At 44.7% G+C, this 19,793-nt stretch overlaps 1 protein-coding gene across 2 annotated transcripts in view; it reads left to right on the top strand.

The window, feature by feature from the left end:
• The window catches only part of TRAF3IP3 (TRAF3 interacting protein 3), a 97,353-nt gene that overhangs the window by 68,677 nt on the left and 8,883 nt on the right, over positions 1–19,793 (top strand). For both annotated transcript variants that reach the window (XM_075853722.1, XM_075853721.1), the window contains exons 12-13: positions 7,319–7,381; positions 16,573–16,718. In XM_075853722.1, the coding sequence (XP_075709837.1) occupies positions 7,319–7,381; positions 16,573–16,718 (209 nt within the window). The remainder of the gene's footprint in view (positions 1–7,318; positions 7,382–16,572; positions 16,719–19,793) is intronic.

The following is a 19,793-nucleotide window of genomic DNA, read 5'->3' as shown; positions in this document are numbered from 1 at the left end:
CTATTTCTGATATGCACTTCTTTAAACGATAATATCTTTGCAACCTCTTTGAATATCACAACTATTTATACTAAGTTTTATTATGAGCAGACAAATCACTAAAAATGTGAAAAAACATTTTGTATTTTTTATATATATTTACGTTATATGTATATATTTTATAGTTAGTGCCACAGTTCCCACTGTAGATAGTGCCCACATAGTGCCACACACAGATGGGTGTAGATAGCGCCACGGTGTCCCCTGTAGGTAGTGCCCATATAGTACCACAGTGCCCATGTAGATAGTGCCACACACCCTGCAGATAGCACCATCCCCCCTGTAGATAACACCATCCCCCTGTAGATAGCGCCACCCCCCACTGTGCCCCATAGCAAACTTTTGACTTGGACCCCCCCTTCCCTGGGTGCCACACACAGCCCCCCCTTGTAGATAGTGCCCCCTGTAGAATGTGCCATACAGCCCCCTGTAGATTGTGCCTTACAGCCCACACAGTAGATTGTACCATACAGCCCCCTGTAGATGGCATCCCCACCTCCCCCTTGAAGATAGCACCCCCCAAACAAATAAAACAAAAACAAATTATATTCACCTAGGCCCCGTTCCCGTGACGAACGGAGCTTCTCCAAAGCATCCTCAACACCGACTGTATCCTTGCGTAGGCCGGCGTGATCCAGTGACGTCATCATGCCGGACTGCGCAGGGATCTAGTCCCTGCGCCTGATAGGTTGCAGGCCGAACGTGGCCTCTAGGCTGTAGCCTAGTAAATGGCAGAGCAGGGAGATATATCCCTGCTCTGCCATACTATGCATACCTCCCAACTTTGAAGTATCGCAAAGATTGACAACCGATGGTGCACGCAGCACGTTGCGACAATTTTTTTATTTTAAGCCACGCCTCAGCCCACACAGTATCATGCTCCCATAGTGCCTCCTATACAGTAGAATACCAAATAGCTGCCCCCACAGAGTATAATGCCCCCATAGCTGCCACCATACAGTATGAAGCCAACACAGATGCCCACATACAGTATAATACCCACACAGATTCTCCCATGCAGTATAATGCCCATATAGATGCCCCCATGCAGTATAATGCCCAAATTCCCACATACAGCATAATGCCCCATGCAGCACAATGCCCCCATAGCTGCCCCATACAGTATAATACCTGCATACAGTATAATTCCCCATAGCTGCCCCATACAGTATAATGCCCCATAGCGGCCCCCATACAGCTTAATGCCCCCATACAGCATAATGTCCCCATAGCTGCCCCATACAGTATAATGCCCCATAGCATAATGCCCACATAGCTGCCCCATACAGCATAATGCCCCCATACAGTATAATGCCCCGTAGCTGCCCTTATACAGTATAATGCCCCCTTAGCTGCCCCTAGTGCCAGTGTCCCTGTAGATAGTGACACAGTGCCCATGTAGATAGTGCCCATGTAGATAAAACCAGTGTCCCCTCTAGGTAGTGCCCCTATGTAATGCCACAGTGTCCATGTCAATAGTGCCACCCACCCTGTAGATGGTGCCATTGAGACTCCCTCTAGGAGTGGAATCCCCAGTCAGAGCGTAGAGATTCCACTCCTAGAGGGAAGCCCTGATGTCACTGTCCCTATATGGACAGTGACTACTCCTTGAGCAGAATACACGTTGCTGACTCTGGCCAGGGACTCCGCTTCAGGAGGAGCCCTTGATGTCAATGTCCATATGTTGACAGGGACCTCACAGGTTTCCTCTAGGAGCGGAATCCCCGGCCAGATCATCGGCAATGGGCATTATTCCGCTCAAGAAGTAGTCCCTGTCCATATATGGACAGTGACGTCAAGGGCTTCCCCGAGCACAGTGCTTAAAGTAGCGTAGTGCACGGGGAGTCCTCGGCGAGCAGAGGAGCTCCCTCTGCTCCTCCACTTTGAACTAATTCTGAAGCAGGAGCTGAGGGTTCCCGGCTTCAGAATTGGCTTCAACTGTATCTGCTCCTAGAGGGAGCCCCTGAAGTCTCCGTCTATGTATTAGGACAGTGATGTCAGGGGCTCCCTCTAGGAGCAGAGTCCCCGGCCAGATTGTCGCCGATGCACCCTATAGGTGGCGCTATCTATAGGGGGGTGCTATCTACAGGGGGTGGCACTATCTACAGGATTCACCGTTCTCACAGTAAAGAAGGCTTGTCGCAGATTGAACCTTTCTTTTTCCAGACGGAGGGAGTGCCCCCTTGTTTTTTGAGGGGGTTTTACATGGAACAGGATTTCACCATATTTTTTGTATGTGCCATTCATATATTTATATAAGTTAATCATGTCCCCACTTAGTCGTCTTTTTTCAAGGCTAAATAGGTTTAGTTCTTTTAATCTTTCCTCATAACTTAGATTCTCCATGCCCCTTATTAGCTTCGTTGCTCTTCTTTGTATTTTTTCCAACTCCAGGGCATCCTTTCTATGAACTGGAGCCCAGAACTGAACTGCATATTCTAGATGAGGCCTCACTAATGCTTTGTAAAGTGGTAATATTACATCCCTGTCCCGCGAGTCCATGCCTCTTTTAATACACAACAATATCTTGCTGGCCCTTGAAGCAGCTGATTGACATTGCATGCTGTTATTTAGTTTATGATTTACAAGTACACCCAGATCCTTCTCAACAAGTGACTCCCCCAGTGTAGCTCCCCCTAGGACATATGATGCTTGCAGGTTGTTGGTACCCAGATGCATAACTTTACATTTATCTACATTAAACTTCATTTGCCAACATTCTGACAATGTTTTTTTATTTATTTTTTACGGCGTTCACCCTGGGCTATAAATGACCATTATATTTTATTCTGCGGGTCGATACCATTACGGCGATCCCATATGTATATAGTTATTTTTACATTTTGCAGTGTTTGCGCAATAAAATAACTTCTTTATAAAATAAACTATTTTTTGTGTCACCATATTCTGAGAGCCAAAACTTTTTTATTTTTCAGTCAAAAAAAGCTGTGTAAGGCCTCATGCACAAGAACGTATTTTTTCTCTCCCGTAAATACTGGCGTAAATACGGGTCCGGTGTCACACGTATTCGACCCGTATTGCACCAGTATTTACGGACCCGTGCCTGTAAATACGGGTCCGGTGTCACCCGTATTCCACCCGTATTGACGGGCACGTATTCTCTGCAATATTGCACTGCACTAATCGGCAGCCCTTTCCGAGGTAAAAGTAAAAGAAATTCATACTTACCCGGCCGTTGCCTTGGTGACGCGTCCCTCTCTTGACATCCAGCCCAACATCCCTGGATAACGCGCAGTCCATGTGACCGCTGCAGCCTGTGATTGGCCTGTGATTGGCTGCAGCGGTCACATGGGCTGAAACGTCATCCAGGGATGTCGGGCCGGATGTCAAGAGAGGGACGCGTCACCAAGGCAACGGCCGGGAGGCCGGACTGGAGGAAGAAGCAGGAAGTTCTCGGTAAGTATGAACGTCTTTTTTTTTTTTTACAGGTTGATGTATATTGTGATCGGAAGTCACTGTCCAGGGTGCAGAAACAGTGACTATTTACTGACGTCGCCTAGCAACGCTGCCGTAATGACGGGTGCACACACGTAGTCACCCGTCATTGCGGGAGCTCCATAGACATCTATGGGCTGCCCGTGCCGTTATTACGGCCTGAAATAGGACATGTTCTATCTTTTTCAACGGCACGGGCACCTTCTCGTAAGCATAGAAGTCTATGGGCCCGTTATTTCGGGTCGTAATTTCGTGTGCCTAAGGGCTTGTTTTTTGCGTGATGGGATGTAGTTTTTATTGGTACCATTTTGGCGTACGAGTGCTGTGGCCCCTTCAAAACAGCTGATCGGTGGGACTGGAAAACCCCTTTAACACTCACAAAATACTCTTTTATGTAAATTAGACCCCCCCAAGGTTTTCATTTAGCGACATATCAAAGATTTGAAAATCTGCTTTGTAAAATGTCTGTAGCATGTAGATGAGACTTGTATAATCTCATCTACTTGCCTTGTACTGTAATCTGCTGCAGACTTTACCTGCGCAAATCCACCACGAATCCGCCACATGCAAAATCACCTAAGGCTGGGGCTACATGGTGACTTCGGTCACACAGCCAAAGATCTCTATGTACCGAAGCCTACACCGCAAGTAATGAAAGTCGTGTTGTGAGCTGCAAGTAACTGCGACATGACAGTTTAGGTTTCTTGCAACTGTCATGTCGCAGCAACATGCGCGTTGCGACGCAACCACATTGACTTTTATTATTGTAATGTAGGCTTCGGGTTATAGTGATCTTTGGCCGGGCGACCTGTGTCGCGGCCAACGTCACCATGTAGCACAGATAAATATATTTATTGAAAAAATATCTTTATTAAAAAAAAAAGTGTTTTTGCCTTACTTAGGGTTTATTCACACAGTGCGTTTTTGCCACGTTTTTCCCACGTGGCCGAAACTAGCATCGAAAAACGCATGCGTTTTTACCGCGATTTTACAGAAAAATGCATCAAAATCGCACAGTGTGAGCTCACTGTTACTCTTGTCCCTCTCTGGCAGGCTGCCAAAGAGGGCGAAGATACAAATGGAAAAGTTTATTTGCTAATAAACTTTCTCTGTGATTGCTGTGACATGCCGTCACAGCGATTACATGACCAGAGACCACAGTGAGTGTGTTCATACAGTATAGTCCAAATAATTTCCAGTATGTTAATGCCCAAGACTTTTTATGTGCAGTAATCAGTTAACATTACTGTATCCAATATTACACTAAGCCTTCTCTTCTTTTGTTATGTCCTCTTTAAGATTACAGCACTGTCAGAAGATCTTGGCTTCTTCCCTTGCAGATACATGGCCGTCTGATATCCGCATTAAGTGTAACTCTGGGCCACGGATAGTTGTCATAGGAAATATTACATTTGACAACTACTACAGTTGGAGTATTTCCTATACATACTTCCGGGTGGATCATGAGCACTGCTTAGTTGTCATGGCCTAGTAGAGGACAGCAGGGATCTCTAGGACAGTATTTTACAGGTTACTGTAACTTTAGATATAACTCTATAATCCTTGCCAAAATCAATGTTTGCCGATAGTTGTACTCAAGCTATGTTCAGATTATGTCCCATCCCTATGTTCAGAATATGCACTGGTAATGCTCCCACCGCATATGCCGAATGTGTCCACAGGCTCGCATTTACCTGGCATATGCCAAAAGTTTGTCCTTTTGGCATACGCCGAGCCGGTGTGTGTCAGCATACCTTGTCTTTTGCTAAATGAAATAGCTTAGTAGACTACACTATTCCATAAAAAAAGTATACAGTAAAACAAAAAACAATACTTTTTTTTACAATGGGGTTGTGTGGGTGATGTATCCCACTGCATGCCTTCTGTCGTAGGTATACATTGGGAAATCCTCCCAACGTATACCTCCAACGTAGGGCTCTGACGTAATGTGAACAGAGCTTTAAACTGGTAGGACTTTCCGGCTTGTGGTTGAGTGCCTATTGGTTATATTTGATCCACAGCATTTTTATGCCAGGGAAGCAGCAGCAATATTCTGAACATAAAGCAAATAGAATAGAGTAGGACACCCACTGAATGCCTTTAACTTTAAGGTACAGAGTCCCTCAATGATCTACCTGGAGTTGGAGCAAGAACATAAGTGCATGCTGCCACTCACCCGTAATCTGTGCTGTTGATGCATTCTGCAAAGCTTGTAGTTCGAATTGAAAGGCTAAAGTATTTTTTTTATTCTTCAGGCAATTTATTTATTGTTCTGGGGAGCACCGACAATGCATTGGTGATACACTGGTTTTCATCCTAAGTATTGTTTTTCTCCATGTCCATGCTTCTGGGAAATGCTCATGTTAGCGTCCCCTCGAAAAATCCCCCTAAACTACAATAATCAGTCAATAGCTGAAAAGACACTGATTCCGAATCTGTAATTTTTATCTTTTTGCTCACTTGCATTCCCCCGCTGTAAGCCCGCAAACATGCAGTGCGCTACATTATGATGCATAGAGAGGACTCCTAAGCACAGCGATATAATGCAGAGGACTCCAAGGACTAGTCATCAGCATGCAGCGCACGGCACGTTTTCGGGCTTATAGCGGGGGAATTAAGTGAGTAGAAAGATAAAAATTACAGATCCGGAATCAACGTCCTTACAGCTATTGTCTGATTATTGTAGTTTAGTTTGTTTTTTTGAGGTGACAGGGTTAGAGACCACTTTCAAAATGTATTAGCTAAGGCTGGATTCACACGAACGTGGCGTTTTTGCGGACGCAAAAATCACTTGCCAGCTCCGTGTGTCATCCGTGTATGATGCGCGGCTGCGTGATTTTCGCGCAGCCGCCATCATAGAGATGAGGCTAGCCGACGTCAGTCACTGTCCAAGGTGCTGAAAGAGTTAACTGATCGGCAGTAACTCTTTCAGCACCCTCGACAGTGAATTCCGATCACCATATCTAGCAACCTGTTAAAAAAAAAAAAGAGGTTCGTACTTACCGAGAACTTCCCGGCCGTTGCCTTGGTGACACGCCTCTCTTGACATCTGGCCCCACCTCCCTGGATGACGCGGCAGTCCATGTGACCGCTGCAGCCTGTGCTTGGCATGTTGGACAGAATTGTCATCCCGGGAGGTCAGACTGGAGGAAGAAGCCGGGAGTTAGCGGTAAGTCAGAACTTTTTTTTTTTTTACTCGTTCATGTATATTGGGATCGGAAGTCACTGTCGAGGGTGCTGAAACAGTTTAACTCTTTCTGCACCCTGGACAGTGACTATATCCGGACGTCGCGTACCGGAAATTTTTTTGCCTGGTTCGGCCAAAACGAGTTCGGCCGAACCCGGTGAAGTTCGGTTCAGTTGTCCGGGTTCGCTCTTCTCAAAAACACTCCGTTTGGATGTTTGTAAATAGAAAAGCACGTGGTGCTTTTCTGTTTACATTCATCCTTTTGACAGCTCTTGCGCGAATCACGCAGTTCGCACGGAAGTGCTTCCGTGCGGCATGCGTGGTTTTCACGCACCCATTGACTTCAATGGGTGCGTGATGCGTGCAAAACGCCCAAAGAACGGACATGTCGTGACTTTTTTTCAGCGGACTCACGCTGAGCAAAAATCACGGACATGTCTGCACGGCCCCATAGACACATATAGGTCCGTGCAACGCGCGTGCAAATCACGCGCGTTGCACGGACGTTTTTCACGTTCGTCTGAATAAAGCCTAAGAGTTGAAGTTATAGTCTCTAATACATTAAGTGCATGTTTAAATATGATTTATTGTTACGATTTAGCAGATGACTAACCATAGTTTTGTACTTCTCTTTAGTTAGACTGAGGTATTCAGAAGAGCAGAAACTTGAGATGCAGAAACAAATGAATACTTTACAAAGTAAGTTGGCCTAAAAATCAGTATTATGGTTTACCAATTTCCATATAAAATTTGTAATTGCTAAATAAATATAACTGCAGTAAGTACCTACTTAATCACAAAAAGAAAACAAAATAAAGCCTAAATATAATTATTTTTCTTTTTTGGCCCGAGAACACGTTGTAGGTATTTGACAAATATATACAAATCTAAAAGGCCAGGACCACACACAGAGATTTGATGCAGTTTTTGTGGCAGTTTTTGGCTCCGTTTTTTGAACCAAAGCCAGTAGTGAATCCAAAAGGAAGGAAATGTGTAAAGAAAAGACTGATGCATCTCCTTTCTTCTGTGTCCACTTCTGTGTTTGTCTAAAAAAACAGAGCCAAAAACTGCCACAAAAACTGCATGAAAGTTGTGCGTCTGATCCTGGCCTAAAGGTTGCATACAGGGCCGCCATCAGGGGGGTATTAGGGGTAGTGGTGTGAGGGGCCCGGCCAAACCTAATTGAAAGGGGGGCCCGGCAACTGCCGCGACATTCTTTTGGTAGGAAAAAACGGGCCCCTGCAATGGGGCCCGTTTTTTTCACCAAAAGAATGTCGTGAGCTGCTGCTGCTGCTGCGGGCCCCCTCCCCTCGTCATGGGGGGCTGTCAAACCGTCCGCCCACCCACGAACGCCCGCACTGGAGACCGCCCGCGCGCGCACCCGCGATCGGCCGCGCGCGCACCCGCGAACGAAGCGCGCGCAGCCGCGGACACACATGGACAAAACTTACCTGGACGTCTGGACCGAAGACCTCTCCTGGAAGACATCGCCGGAAGAGGACTGGAGTGGGAGCATCTCTTCTGACACAGTGAGTAAATTATCTCAAAGTGCTGATCATGTATGGCCCTGTTCACACAGTATTTTGCAGGCAAAAAAAAATCTGCCTCAAAATTCCTTAAAGAATTTTGAGGCAGATTTTGATCTGCCCACACTATCTTGCCGCGTTTTTTTGCTGCGTTTTTTGCCCGCGGCGATTGAGGACAGCTGACAAAAAACGCAGCGAAAAATGCATTTTCTGCCTCCCATTGATTTCGATGGCAGGTCAGAGGCAGAACCGCGGCAAGAAAGGACGTGCTGCTTTTTCTTTTTTCCGCGACTGGCTCCCATTGATTTCAGATTAAATCAATGGGAGGCGGTTTTGGAAGTTGTTTAGTGCTGATTCTGACACAGTGTCCGAGTCAATATCAAGGGCCAAAAACTCTGAACTGGGCCTTATTGTTAGGGCTTATTCAGACGATCGTGTAATACATCCGTGCAACGTGCGTGATTTTCACACGCCTCGCACGGACCTATGTTACTCTATGGGGTCGTTCAGACTGTCAGTGATTTTCATGCAGCGTGTGTCCGTGTGTCCGCTGCGTAAAACTCATGACATGTCCTATATTTGTGCATTGTTCGCGCATCACGCACCCATTGAAGTCAATGGGTGCGTGAAAATCACGGCCAGCACTTCCGCAGCCGTATAAACTATGAATGAAAACAGAAAAGCACCACGTGCTACAAACAGAGTGTCATAATGATGGCGGCTGCGCGAAAATCACGCAGCCGCGCATCATACGCTGCTGACACACGGAGCTGTTATGGACCTTTTGCATGCGCAAAACGCCACGTTTTTTGCGCGTGCAAAAAGCACACGCTTGTGTAAATCCGGCCTTAGGGTAGGAACACACTAGGCATGAACGCTGCGGATTTTATGCAACAAATTTTATTGTGGAAAATCCGCAGCGTATGCGTATTACAGTCGCAGCAGAGTGGATGAGATTTGAACAAATCTCATCCACATGCTGCAAAAATAATGGACCTGCAGTGTGGCTTTTTGGCTTTTTAAGCCGCAGCATGTCAATTTATTCTGTGGAATCGCTGCTCCTCTGTTGCGGAAATGCTGCGGTTCTGCTGCAAAAATCACACATGAGAAAAAAAAAAGGTACTTTTTTAAATTTATAAAAAAGTCTAGACTTGCCCCGGCCGTAGTCCTGGTGACGCGATCCTCTATTCTTAGCGCAGCCCGGCCTCCTGTCATGACGTTTCATCCCATGTGACTGCTGCAGCGGTCACATGGTCTACAGCGTCATCCCAGGAGGCGGGGCTACGTTCAGAAGAGAGAGATGCGTCACCAGGACTACGGCCGGGGCAAGTCTAAACTTTTTTTCCCTGCAGGATTCCCGCAGCGGACACGCCTCACGAAACCTGCGCCACTATTTGGTGCGGTTTTGCTGGCAGAATTCCCTGCGGCTACCGGGGCGGATAAGCTGTGTAGTTTTATTCAGCATATCCGCCTAGTGTGTCCCTTATGATGTCGCTCCTGGAGCTGCTGCCGGTCTCTAAATAGGCAGTTGGTTCAGTAGAATTTGGAATTATTTTTTTTTTGTGAACAGCTTAAAAAAACACAAAACTTTTGTGTTAGGGCCTGTTCACATCACCGTTCGCTTCCGCTCCGGGGTTCAGTCTGAGGTTTCTGTCGGGTGAACCCCGCAACGGAAAGTGAAAGTGACAGCACAGCTTCCGTTTCAGTCACTATTGATCTCAATGGTGACGTAAACATCGCTAATGGTTTCCGTTCGTCACCATTCCGGCTGGTTTTCGGACGGAATCAATAGCGCAGTCGACTGCGCTAATGGTGACGGAAACGGAAGCTGTGCTATCACTTTCACTTTCCGTTGCTGGGTTAACCCGACAGAAACCTCAGACGGAACCCCGGAGCGGAAGCGAACGGTGATGTGAACAGGCCCTAACACAAAAGTTTTGTATTTTTTTAAGCTGGTTCACAAAAAAAAAAATAATTCCAAATTCTACTGAACCAACTGCCTATTTAGAGACCGGCAGCAGCTCCAGGAGCGACATCATAAGGGACACACTAGGCGGATATGCGGAGTAAAACTACACAGCTTATCCGCCCCGGTAGCCGCAGGGAATTCTGCCAGCAAAACCGCACCAAATAGTGGCGCAGGTTTCGTGAGGCATGTCCGCTGCGGGAATCCTGCAGGGAAAAAAACGTTTAGACTTGCCCCGGCCGTAGTTTAGGTGACGCATCTCTCTCTTCTGAACGTAGCCCCGCCTCCTGGGATGACGCTGTAGACCATGTGACCGCTGCAGCAGTCACATGGGATGAAACGTCATGACAGGAGGCGGGGCTGCGCTAAGAATAGAGAATCGCGTCACCAGGACTACGGCCGGGGTAAGTCTAAACTTTTTTATAAATTTAAAAAAGTGCCTTTTTTTTTCTTCTCATGTGTGATTTTTGCGGCAGAACCGCAGCATTTCCGCAACAGAGGAGCAGCGATTCCACAGAATACATTGACACGCTGCGGCTTAAAAAGCCAAAAAGCCACACTGCAGGTCCATTATTTTTGCAGCGTGTGGATGAGATTTGTTCATATCTGACCCCCTCTGCTGCGACTGTAATACGCATAGTCTGCGGATTCTCCACAATAAAATGTGTTGCATAAAATCCGCAGCGTTCATGCCTAGTGTGTTCCTACCCTAAGGCCGGATTTACACAAGCGTGTGCTTTTTGCACGCGCAAAAAATGTGGCATTTTGCGCTTGCAAAAGGTCCATAACCGCTCCGTGTGTCAGCAGCGTATGATGCGCGGCTGCGTGATTTTCGCGCAGCCGCCATCATTATGACACTCTGTTTGTATGTTTGTAGCACGTGGTGCTTTTCTGTTTTCATTCATAGTTTATACGGCTGCGGAAGTGCTGGGCGGGATTTTCACGCACCCATTGACTTCAATGGGTGCGTGATGCTCGAACAATGCACAAATATCGGACATGTCGTGAGTTTTACGCAGCGGACACACGGACACACGCTGCATGAAAATCACTGACAGTCTGCACGGCCCCATAGAGTAACATAGGTCCGTGCGAGGCGCGTGAAAATCACGCACGTTGCACGGATGTATTACACGTTCGTCTGAATAAGCCCTAACAATAAGGCCCAGTTCACAGAGGTTTTGGGCCTTGATATTGACTCGGACACTGCGTCAGAATCAGCACCAAACAACTTCCAAAACTGCCTCCCATTGATTTAATCTGAAATCAATGGGAGCCAGTCGCGGAAAAAAGAAAAAGCAGCACGTCCTTTCTTGCCGCGGTTCCGCCTCTGACCTGCCATCGAAATCAATGGGGGGCAGAAAATGCATTTTTCGCTGCGTTTTCTGTCTGCTGTCCTCAATCGCCGTGGGCAAAAAACGCGGCAAGATAGTGTGGGCAGGTCAAAATCTGCCTCAAAATTCGGTGCGCGGTTCCATGCGGTCACCGGTGCGCATGCGCGGGAGTTTGTGGGTGCGCGTGATCGGTCGCACGGGCGGCGGTGTTTGACGGCCCCCATGCTACCCAGGGCCACCATCAGGGGGGGGTATTAGGGGTACTGATGTGAGAGGCCCGGCCAAACCTAATTGAAAGGGGGGCCTGCAGCTCATGACATTCTTTTGGTGAAAAAAACGGGCCCCATTGCAGGGGCCTGTTTTTTTTCTACTAAAGGCAAGTCGCCGCAGTTTGCCGGGCCCCCCTTTCAATTAGGTTTGGCCGGGCCTCTCACATCAGTACCCATAATACCCCCCCTGATGGCGGCCCTGGGTACCATGATATAGTGCTGGACGGAGTACCGTTAACAGGCGGTGCCACGGTAGGGGGGCCCAGAAAATTTAGCTGTAGGGGGCCCTGAAATTCCTGATGGCGGCCCTGGTTGCATAATTACATGCGGTCTGATACTCTTGTGTACTTACCATACCTATATGTATGATGCACAGTCACTCACATGTTTTTTGTCCCAGACATATATAGATATATATGTGCCATTTTTAAAGACTGCATTACAAAATGTTCCATCTGTGACCGTTTATAAATGTTATGCAAAAGTGTTTTCTGCACAAGTTCCTTTGATGGTATTCAGCCGTAGAAGTAGAACGGTTCATACATAGTTTAGCAAAAGAGTGTGAGCTTGTGTAGTGGTGCATATGGTTGTGACAGAGTGGGTGTTCTAGTGGGTTTTCTCTCAAATGGTTTTAATTCACATTGACCTTAGTCCTTATTACTTCAAGTTTGCTTTCTCATTTGATAGATGATTCCTTGTTATCTTTACTAGGACTATGTAAAGACATCTTGCAAGGCGGCCAGACACTGGTTAGGTCAACTAGTCTTACATTTAAATTTTTACTTGGGGAGCATTTAGAATTGCATGTAAGGCCCTGTTCACACAGAGTTTCTTGGTGCTGCAATGGGAGGCTGAGGCGTTTTTTTTTCCCAGGCGGCTTTTGGCTGCTCGCGGGTACAAAAAAAAAAGTGTAATGTTCCTTATTGCCACGGTATCCGCCTCTGACCTTTCATTGAAATCAATGGGAGGCAGAAAAAACCTGCAGCTCTCGTTTTTGAGTGCTTATAACTCCGTTTCATGCCTGCGCTCCTTACTTTTGATACAATGGCCGCAGACAAAAAAAAACAGCGGAAAGAAAAAGGCACAGGCAGTTCATTATCTGCCTCGAAATTCCTGAAGGAATACTGAGGCAGTTTTGTTTCTGCTTGCAAAAAGAAATCGGTGTGAACAGGGCCTAAAAGTAAAGATTTCAGACATTCCTGACACAGGCAGTAACTTTTTTAAAGCATAGTTCTATAGGGCGAGGCACAGTGTATTTGTTTTAGTATTGGCAATAAAGGTTACATAATATCTTGCTTTGGACAATGTACAAGAAGCCAGAGACCTTTCCGTTCAGTCTCTAAACACAGAATGCCATAGAAAGATCGGCAGACATAATTAGTTTGTCCACTATATATATATATATAAGTTCTGGCAGCATTTTAAATATATTTAAAAGCATATTTGTCTGTGTTGTACATCACGTTATTGCACTAAGTTCGAATTATACTCCGGGAAAAGCTCCCAAATTACACGTTAAACGTTGGCTGTGACAGATGCCTTAACAGTGGCATCCGTCACCATAGACTGTAATTGTATCCGTTAAACGCATATGTCATGAACTGAGCTCATGAACGTTCATGACGTATCTATTAAACAGATACCATTATAGTCTATGGGTGATGGATGCTACTATTAGACATCTGTTTTACGTATCTGTCACCCATAGACTATGGGTATCCATTTAACATATATGTCATGAAAAGCTATTAAAAAGCCCCTGACATATACATTACCATTTACTGTGCAGCGTAAATAACACCTTATCTTTATTCTATGGGTCGGTACGATTACGGCGATACCACATATGTAGAGGTTTTTTATGTTTTACTACTTTTGCACAATAAAAACTCTTTTAAACTAAAATTATTTGCTTTTTGCATCGTCGCTTTCCAAGAGCCGTAATTTTTTTATTTTGCTGTCAATGTAGCGATATGAGGGCTTGTTTTTTGCGGGATGAGACATAGTTTTGATTGGTACTGTTTTGGGCTACATGGGTCTTATTGATTAACTTTTATTATGACTTTTTTGGGGGGCAATAGAAAAAATAGCAATTTCGCCATTGTTTTTTGTGTTGTTTTTTTTGCGGTGTTAATCTTGCGGTATAAATTACATATTAACTTTATTGTATGGGTCATTACGGTCGCGGCGATACGATATATGTGTAGTTTTATTTATTTTTTACACTTTTACTAAATAAAACCACTTTTTACTGTAATTTTTAATAATTTTTTATTTTACATTTATTACTTATTTTATTAGTCCCACTAGGGGACTTTACTATGCGATCTTTAGATCGCTGTTATAAAGCTTTGGTATACTTAGTATACCAGAGCATTATTGCCTGTAAGTAAATCTGTGGCATTATCTACAGAGGGCACTGTTGCATTATCTACAGATGGCACTATCTAAAAATGGGATGCCCAATCTTGACATTCTTGTTGCTGCCAACTGAGCAAACAGACTGCATTTAGCGATTCTTAAACTGGATTGTTAAAATAAGCACATGGAGTAAACTCGCACATTTCCGGTAAGTTTAAACCTAGCTCTATTATTATAATAATAATAATAATAATGTAGTATTGTTATAGTAGTTCAAATAACTAACTCATTAACAATAATTTTGTGTTGTATCAAATTTGAAAGTAATGCAGCCCGTCAACTTACATTTTTTCTATGTGCGACCCATTTACCCGGACGAGTTTAAATCTTTCAACATTGATGGTCAATAAAGTCCCCATGCACACGAACGTGTTTTTGCGGCCGCAATTCCCCCGAAAATCCACGGGAGAATTGCGGCCCCATTCATTTCTATGGGGCCATGCACACGACCGTAGTTTTTACGGTCCATGCATGGCCCGGAAGCCCGCACCGCAGAAAGAACAGACATGTCTTATTACAGCCGCGTTCTGCGGTCCGGGCTCATTGAAAATAATGGCCACGGCCATGTGCATGTCCCGCGATTTGTGGGCGGCCCGCGGCTGACCCAAAAATCACGGCCGTGCACATGGCTATGGTCGTGTACATGAGGCCCTAGGGTTCATTGTGTAATCTACTTTGTAATGTAGGTCAATATTTTCCTGTAATAAAGGAAATTTATGAACACCAACATTACAGGAACAAAGAAGCAGAGGGATTTGAGTCAAAAGTAGGGACTTTCGCTTTAAAAGAATGTCACTTGGGATATAGTTTTTTCGTATATTATTTGTGATTTGGCCAAGGTGTATATTCTACCATTAAGTGGAAAAAAACATTTACATTTTAAATATAATTGCACTTTGTTGTTTTTTTTAGCTTCTGTCTTTAAAATGTGTCTTTGTACTTGCAAAACTTACACCTTATTAGTAGAGATAATAGTTTGCTGAGAAGATAGAAAAATGTACAAAACCAACATTTTAGGCTGAGGCTACACAGCGATTTTGTCCGCGACACAGGTCGCACGCCAAAAACTGCTGTGCTACGCTGTGTACATCACAGTGATATTAGTGAATCTTTGCCACGTTGCAACCCGCAAGTTGCCATGACAGTCACAAGAAATGTATACTTTATGGATTTCTTGTCAAATTGCGGTCGTGGCATCTTACATTACTGCGATGCACTCAGCTCAACACGCGACCAAATTTACCATGTAACCCTAGCTTTGTTTATCACATGTGCATGACCATTCTTTATTTTGCAAAAGGTGTATGTCTCCCTCTAGTGGCTACTGTACTATGCTTCTATGAGTATGGAGTTCTGTAAATGGATGTCCATCTGCAGCTTCCCCAGTGATATCAATTTCTATTCCATTCAGCACCCAGAGTTGTTAAGACTCAAAAGCCTGGCTCTGCAATGCACAGCCAATACAGATATAGCAGAGCTGAAGCTCCTGCAGGGTCTCCATGGGGAAATTTGATATTATACGCCGCCTGCTGTTATTAATAAGTAGCTCTTACTCTCATTGATAATAATTATATATGTGATAATGTACCCTACCTATTGTAAATTAAAATGTATATATTGGCAGTCACTGTGACCATAAAAAAAGTTTTGGGCCGCAAAACAAGTGCATTTATACAGGTCATGGAACTCTGAGGTGACTTCTACTATTACATAAAATGACATGGTGGAAGAACCTCTTATTGAAGAGAAAGGGGGAGTTTTCTGTCCATCATTTATTAGTTGAATGATGTGAAAATCCCTCACCTTTATTCATAAATAGGTTTTGAAGCAGGAGTGGGATCTAACCGGTTGTTAAAATGACAGTTGATTTGCAGAAACAGGGAGAAGAGGCCACCTGATTCGTTCTTCCCTTAGGACACGGAAACAATTGAACAGCCCTAACTTGCACTTTCTGGAGCAAGGAAGCCATAAGTTCCCTGCCCCGCCAATCGGCACCTTATTCTTGATGCAGACTGCACGATGATAATATAGCATGTCGATCGGCGCTCTTTTAGTACCATTTACATGGAGCAATGCTCAAAATGTGTGGGGACGAACAATCGCTAATACGGTCGTTCGTCCCCATACATTTTGCATGTTGTTGTCAGCACATTTTCTGTTTACACGAGAAGATGTGCTGACGACAAGCAAACATTTTTTTGGCCCGCATAAAAAATGGTAATACCCGGCAAAATTGTGCAGCCTTTGGCCACCGCAAGTAAACGGCCTTTCGGCCAAATACAGTCACCGCAATGCGAGATCGTACCCTACAGGGTTTAGATTTCTTCACTAGAGCAACCAGAAAGAACTTTAAAGTACTTATTTCCTTTATCAGGTGACCTTGCAACACTGCAGCAGAGAAACTTCTCAGACTTTACCAGAGACACAACAACATTACAACTCGGTGAGTCACCAGAGGAAGAACTGCAAAATGACCAACTCAATGCTCTGACGGAAAAATTGATGTCACAGGAGAAAGAGGTAACAACATTTTTGCAAGTGACCAGTGATCCTTTTATTCTCAGGTTTGGAGCATACAGATTTGTTCTGGCCCAGACTTAATTTAAAATAAAAAAACCAGCTTAAAAAGGTATTCTTAACCTCTTGGTGCCGCAGCCTATTTTGGCCTTAATGACGCAGCCCCATTTTTTTTTTCAAATCTGGTGTGTCACTTTTGTGTGGTAATAGCTTTTTAATGTTTTTACCTATCCAAGTGATTCTGAGATTGTTTTTTCTGACATATTGTACTTTATGTTAGTGGTAAATTTTGGTGTTTGTGTTTATTTGTGAAAAACATTTTCATGTTTCTGCTTGTAAGGCTTTATTCAGACGAGTGTATTTCACGTCCGTGTTACGCGCGTTAAAACAACGGATGTCACACGGACCTATACAATTCAATGGGGCCATTCAGTGTTTTTCACGTAGCGTGTGTCCACTGCGTAAAACTCACTGCATGTCCTATACTTGTCCTATACTCACTGCATGTCCTATACTATACATGTCCTATACTCACTGCATGTCCAATACTATACAAGTCCTGTACTCACTGCATGTCCTATACTTGTCCTATACTCACTGCATGTCCTATACTATACATGTCCTATACTCACTGCATGTCCAATACTATACAAGTCCTATACTCACTGCATGTCCTGTACTTGGACGCTGCATGTCCTATACTTGAAGTCAATGGGTGCGTGAAAATCACGAACAGCACACGGACGCACATGATTCACGCAACAGTTGCTAAAGAAATGATGAGAAAAAGCACCTCCTTCAGTTTATTTTGCTGACGTAAAAAACGCGTGACATATGGATGACATACGCGCCGTTTTTTTACGCGCACAAAAATGGACACGTTCGTGTGAATAAGGCCTAAGACAGATTGTCATACCTCACAAATCAGTTTAGCAGCAATTGGTTACTTTTTTTAAAAAAATATGCAAAACATTTTTATTGGGACCAATTGAGTTCTGAAGTGGCTTTGAGGGGCCTACGTATTAGAAACCCTCCATAATCATCCCATTTTGAAAACAAAGTTTCTTAACCCTTTAGGCGTTTTACAGGAATTAAAGGGTTTGTCTTGTATTAGAAAAACATGAAGGTTTTCTTCCAAAAACAGCACCATACCAGTCCACATGTTGTGTGTGGTATTGAAGCTCAGCCTCATTCACTACAATGGAGCAGGGTGGCACTGTTTTTTGCAAGAAAGCAGCTATGTTTTTCTAATCCTGAAAGATCCCTTTAAAGCAAAGTGACCCCCCGCACCAATCAGCTGTTTTGGCTGCCTCCGGGCGCCAGAATCTATGCATGTCTATGCCGGAAGCAAATGTATCTGTCCACTGTATACCGGCCGTGCTGGGTTACTGCAGCTCTGCTCCTAGTCAATTGAATAGCCGCCATACAGTGGTTGGAGCCATCTGCTTCCGGCACTGACCCTGCATAGCTTCCGGCGCATGAGGCAGCAAAAACAGCTGATCGATGCGGGGTACGGGCGTCGGACCGCCACCGATCATATAGTGATGACTTATCCTGTGGATAGGTCATCAGTATAAAAAACAGCTCTCAGCCTAGACAACCCCTTTAACCCCTTGCTTATGTATTATTATTTTTATTATACCCTGATGTACTCTGCCGTGCTTACTTTTCCCCACACATTAAAAATTGAAATACCAGTGAAACCCCAAACAAAACTATTAACAAGCAAAATCTGTGCTCCAGAAGCTAAATGGCAGTGATTCTCTTTTAAACGCCCTGCAGTGTTCCCAAATAGCAGTTTACATCCACATGTATGGCATTGTCATACCCGGTAAAACCTGCTTAACAATTTGTGGAGTGCGTGTCTCCAGTGGCACAAACTGGGCATAACGTATGCCATATCTGAAATTTTCACTTTGCACCATCTGTTTCGCATTTATTTCTGGAAAACATCTGTGGGGTTAAAATGCTCACTACACCCCTAGATAAATGCCTTGAGGGGTGTAGTTTGCAAAATGGGGTTCTTTAGGGTTTCTTTTATTATTTCACCCCAGAGTCTTTGTAATTGTGAACCAATGCTGTGGAAATCACCAACTTAGGCCTTATTTACACGAGCGTATTTCACGTCCGCGTTACAACAACGATGTCACACGGACCTATGCAATTCAATGGGGCCATTTAGACAGTGTGCGTGAAACTCACTGTATGTCCTATTCTTGTGCGTTTTTTGCGCATTAGGCACCCATTGAAGTCAATGGGTGCGTGAAAATCACGGACAGCACGCAGACGTCATCCGTGTGCTGTCCGTGATTCACGCAACAGTTGCTAAAGAAATAATGAGAAAAAGAAATACACCCCCTTCAGTTTTTTTGCTGACGTAAAAAACAAGTGACATACACGCATAAAAAACGCAGATGCGGACCATACGCGGATGTCACACGGAACTGCGACGCAAGAAAAACTCTGCATTTTTTTAAGCGCAAAACTGACACGTTCGTCTGAAATAAGGCTTTAGGCCTAAAATGCTCGTGGTGCTCTTTCACGTCGTATGTCCAGGCAAGAAGATTGCGGCCACATGTAAGGTGTTACTAAAATCAGGAAACATGGCATAATAGTTAGGGTATGTTCACACGAGGTCATTACGTCTGTAATTGACGGACGTATTTCGGCCGCAAGTACCGGACAGAACACAGTGCAGGGAGCCGGGCTCCTAGCATCATAGTTATGTACGACGCTAGGAGTCCCTGCCTCACTGCAGGACAACTGTCCCGTACTGTAATCATGTTTTCAGTACAGGACAGTTGTCCGGCAGCGAGGCAGGGACTCCTAGCGTCGTACATAACTATGATGCTAGGAGCTCGGCTCCCTGCACTGTGTTCTGTCCGGTACTTGCGGCCGAAATACGTCCGTCAATTACGGACGTAATGACCTCGTGTGAACATACCCTTAGAGAGCTGTCTTTTTACTGTGGCATAAGCTGGGTACAAAATAAAATGGTGTTTCTATGCAAAAACTGCCAATTTCAACAGCCATTGTGCACTAATTCCTGGAAAACACCTGTGGGGTGAAACCCTTGAG

The sequence above is a fragment of the Rhinoderma darwinii genome, chromosome 2, assembly GCF_050947455.1.
Source record: "Rhinoderma darwinii isolate aRhiDar2 chromosome 2, aRhiDar2.hap1, whole genome shotgun sequence".
Lineage (NCBI taxonomy): Eukaryota > Metazoa > Chordata > Amphibia > Anura > Rhinodermatidae > Rhinoderma > Rhinoderma darwinii.
The sequence above is the reverse complement of the archived record's forward strand: the minus strand, read 5'-3'. Positions and strand labels throughout refer to the sequence as shown.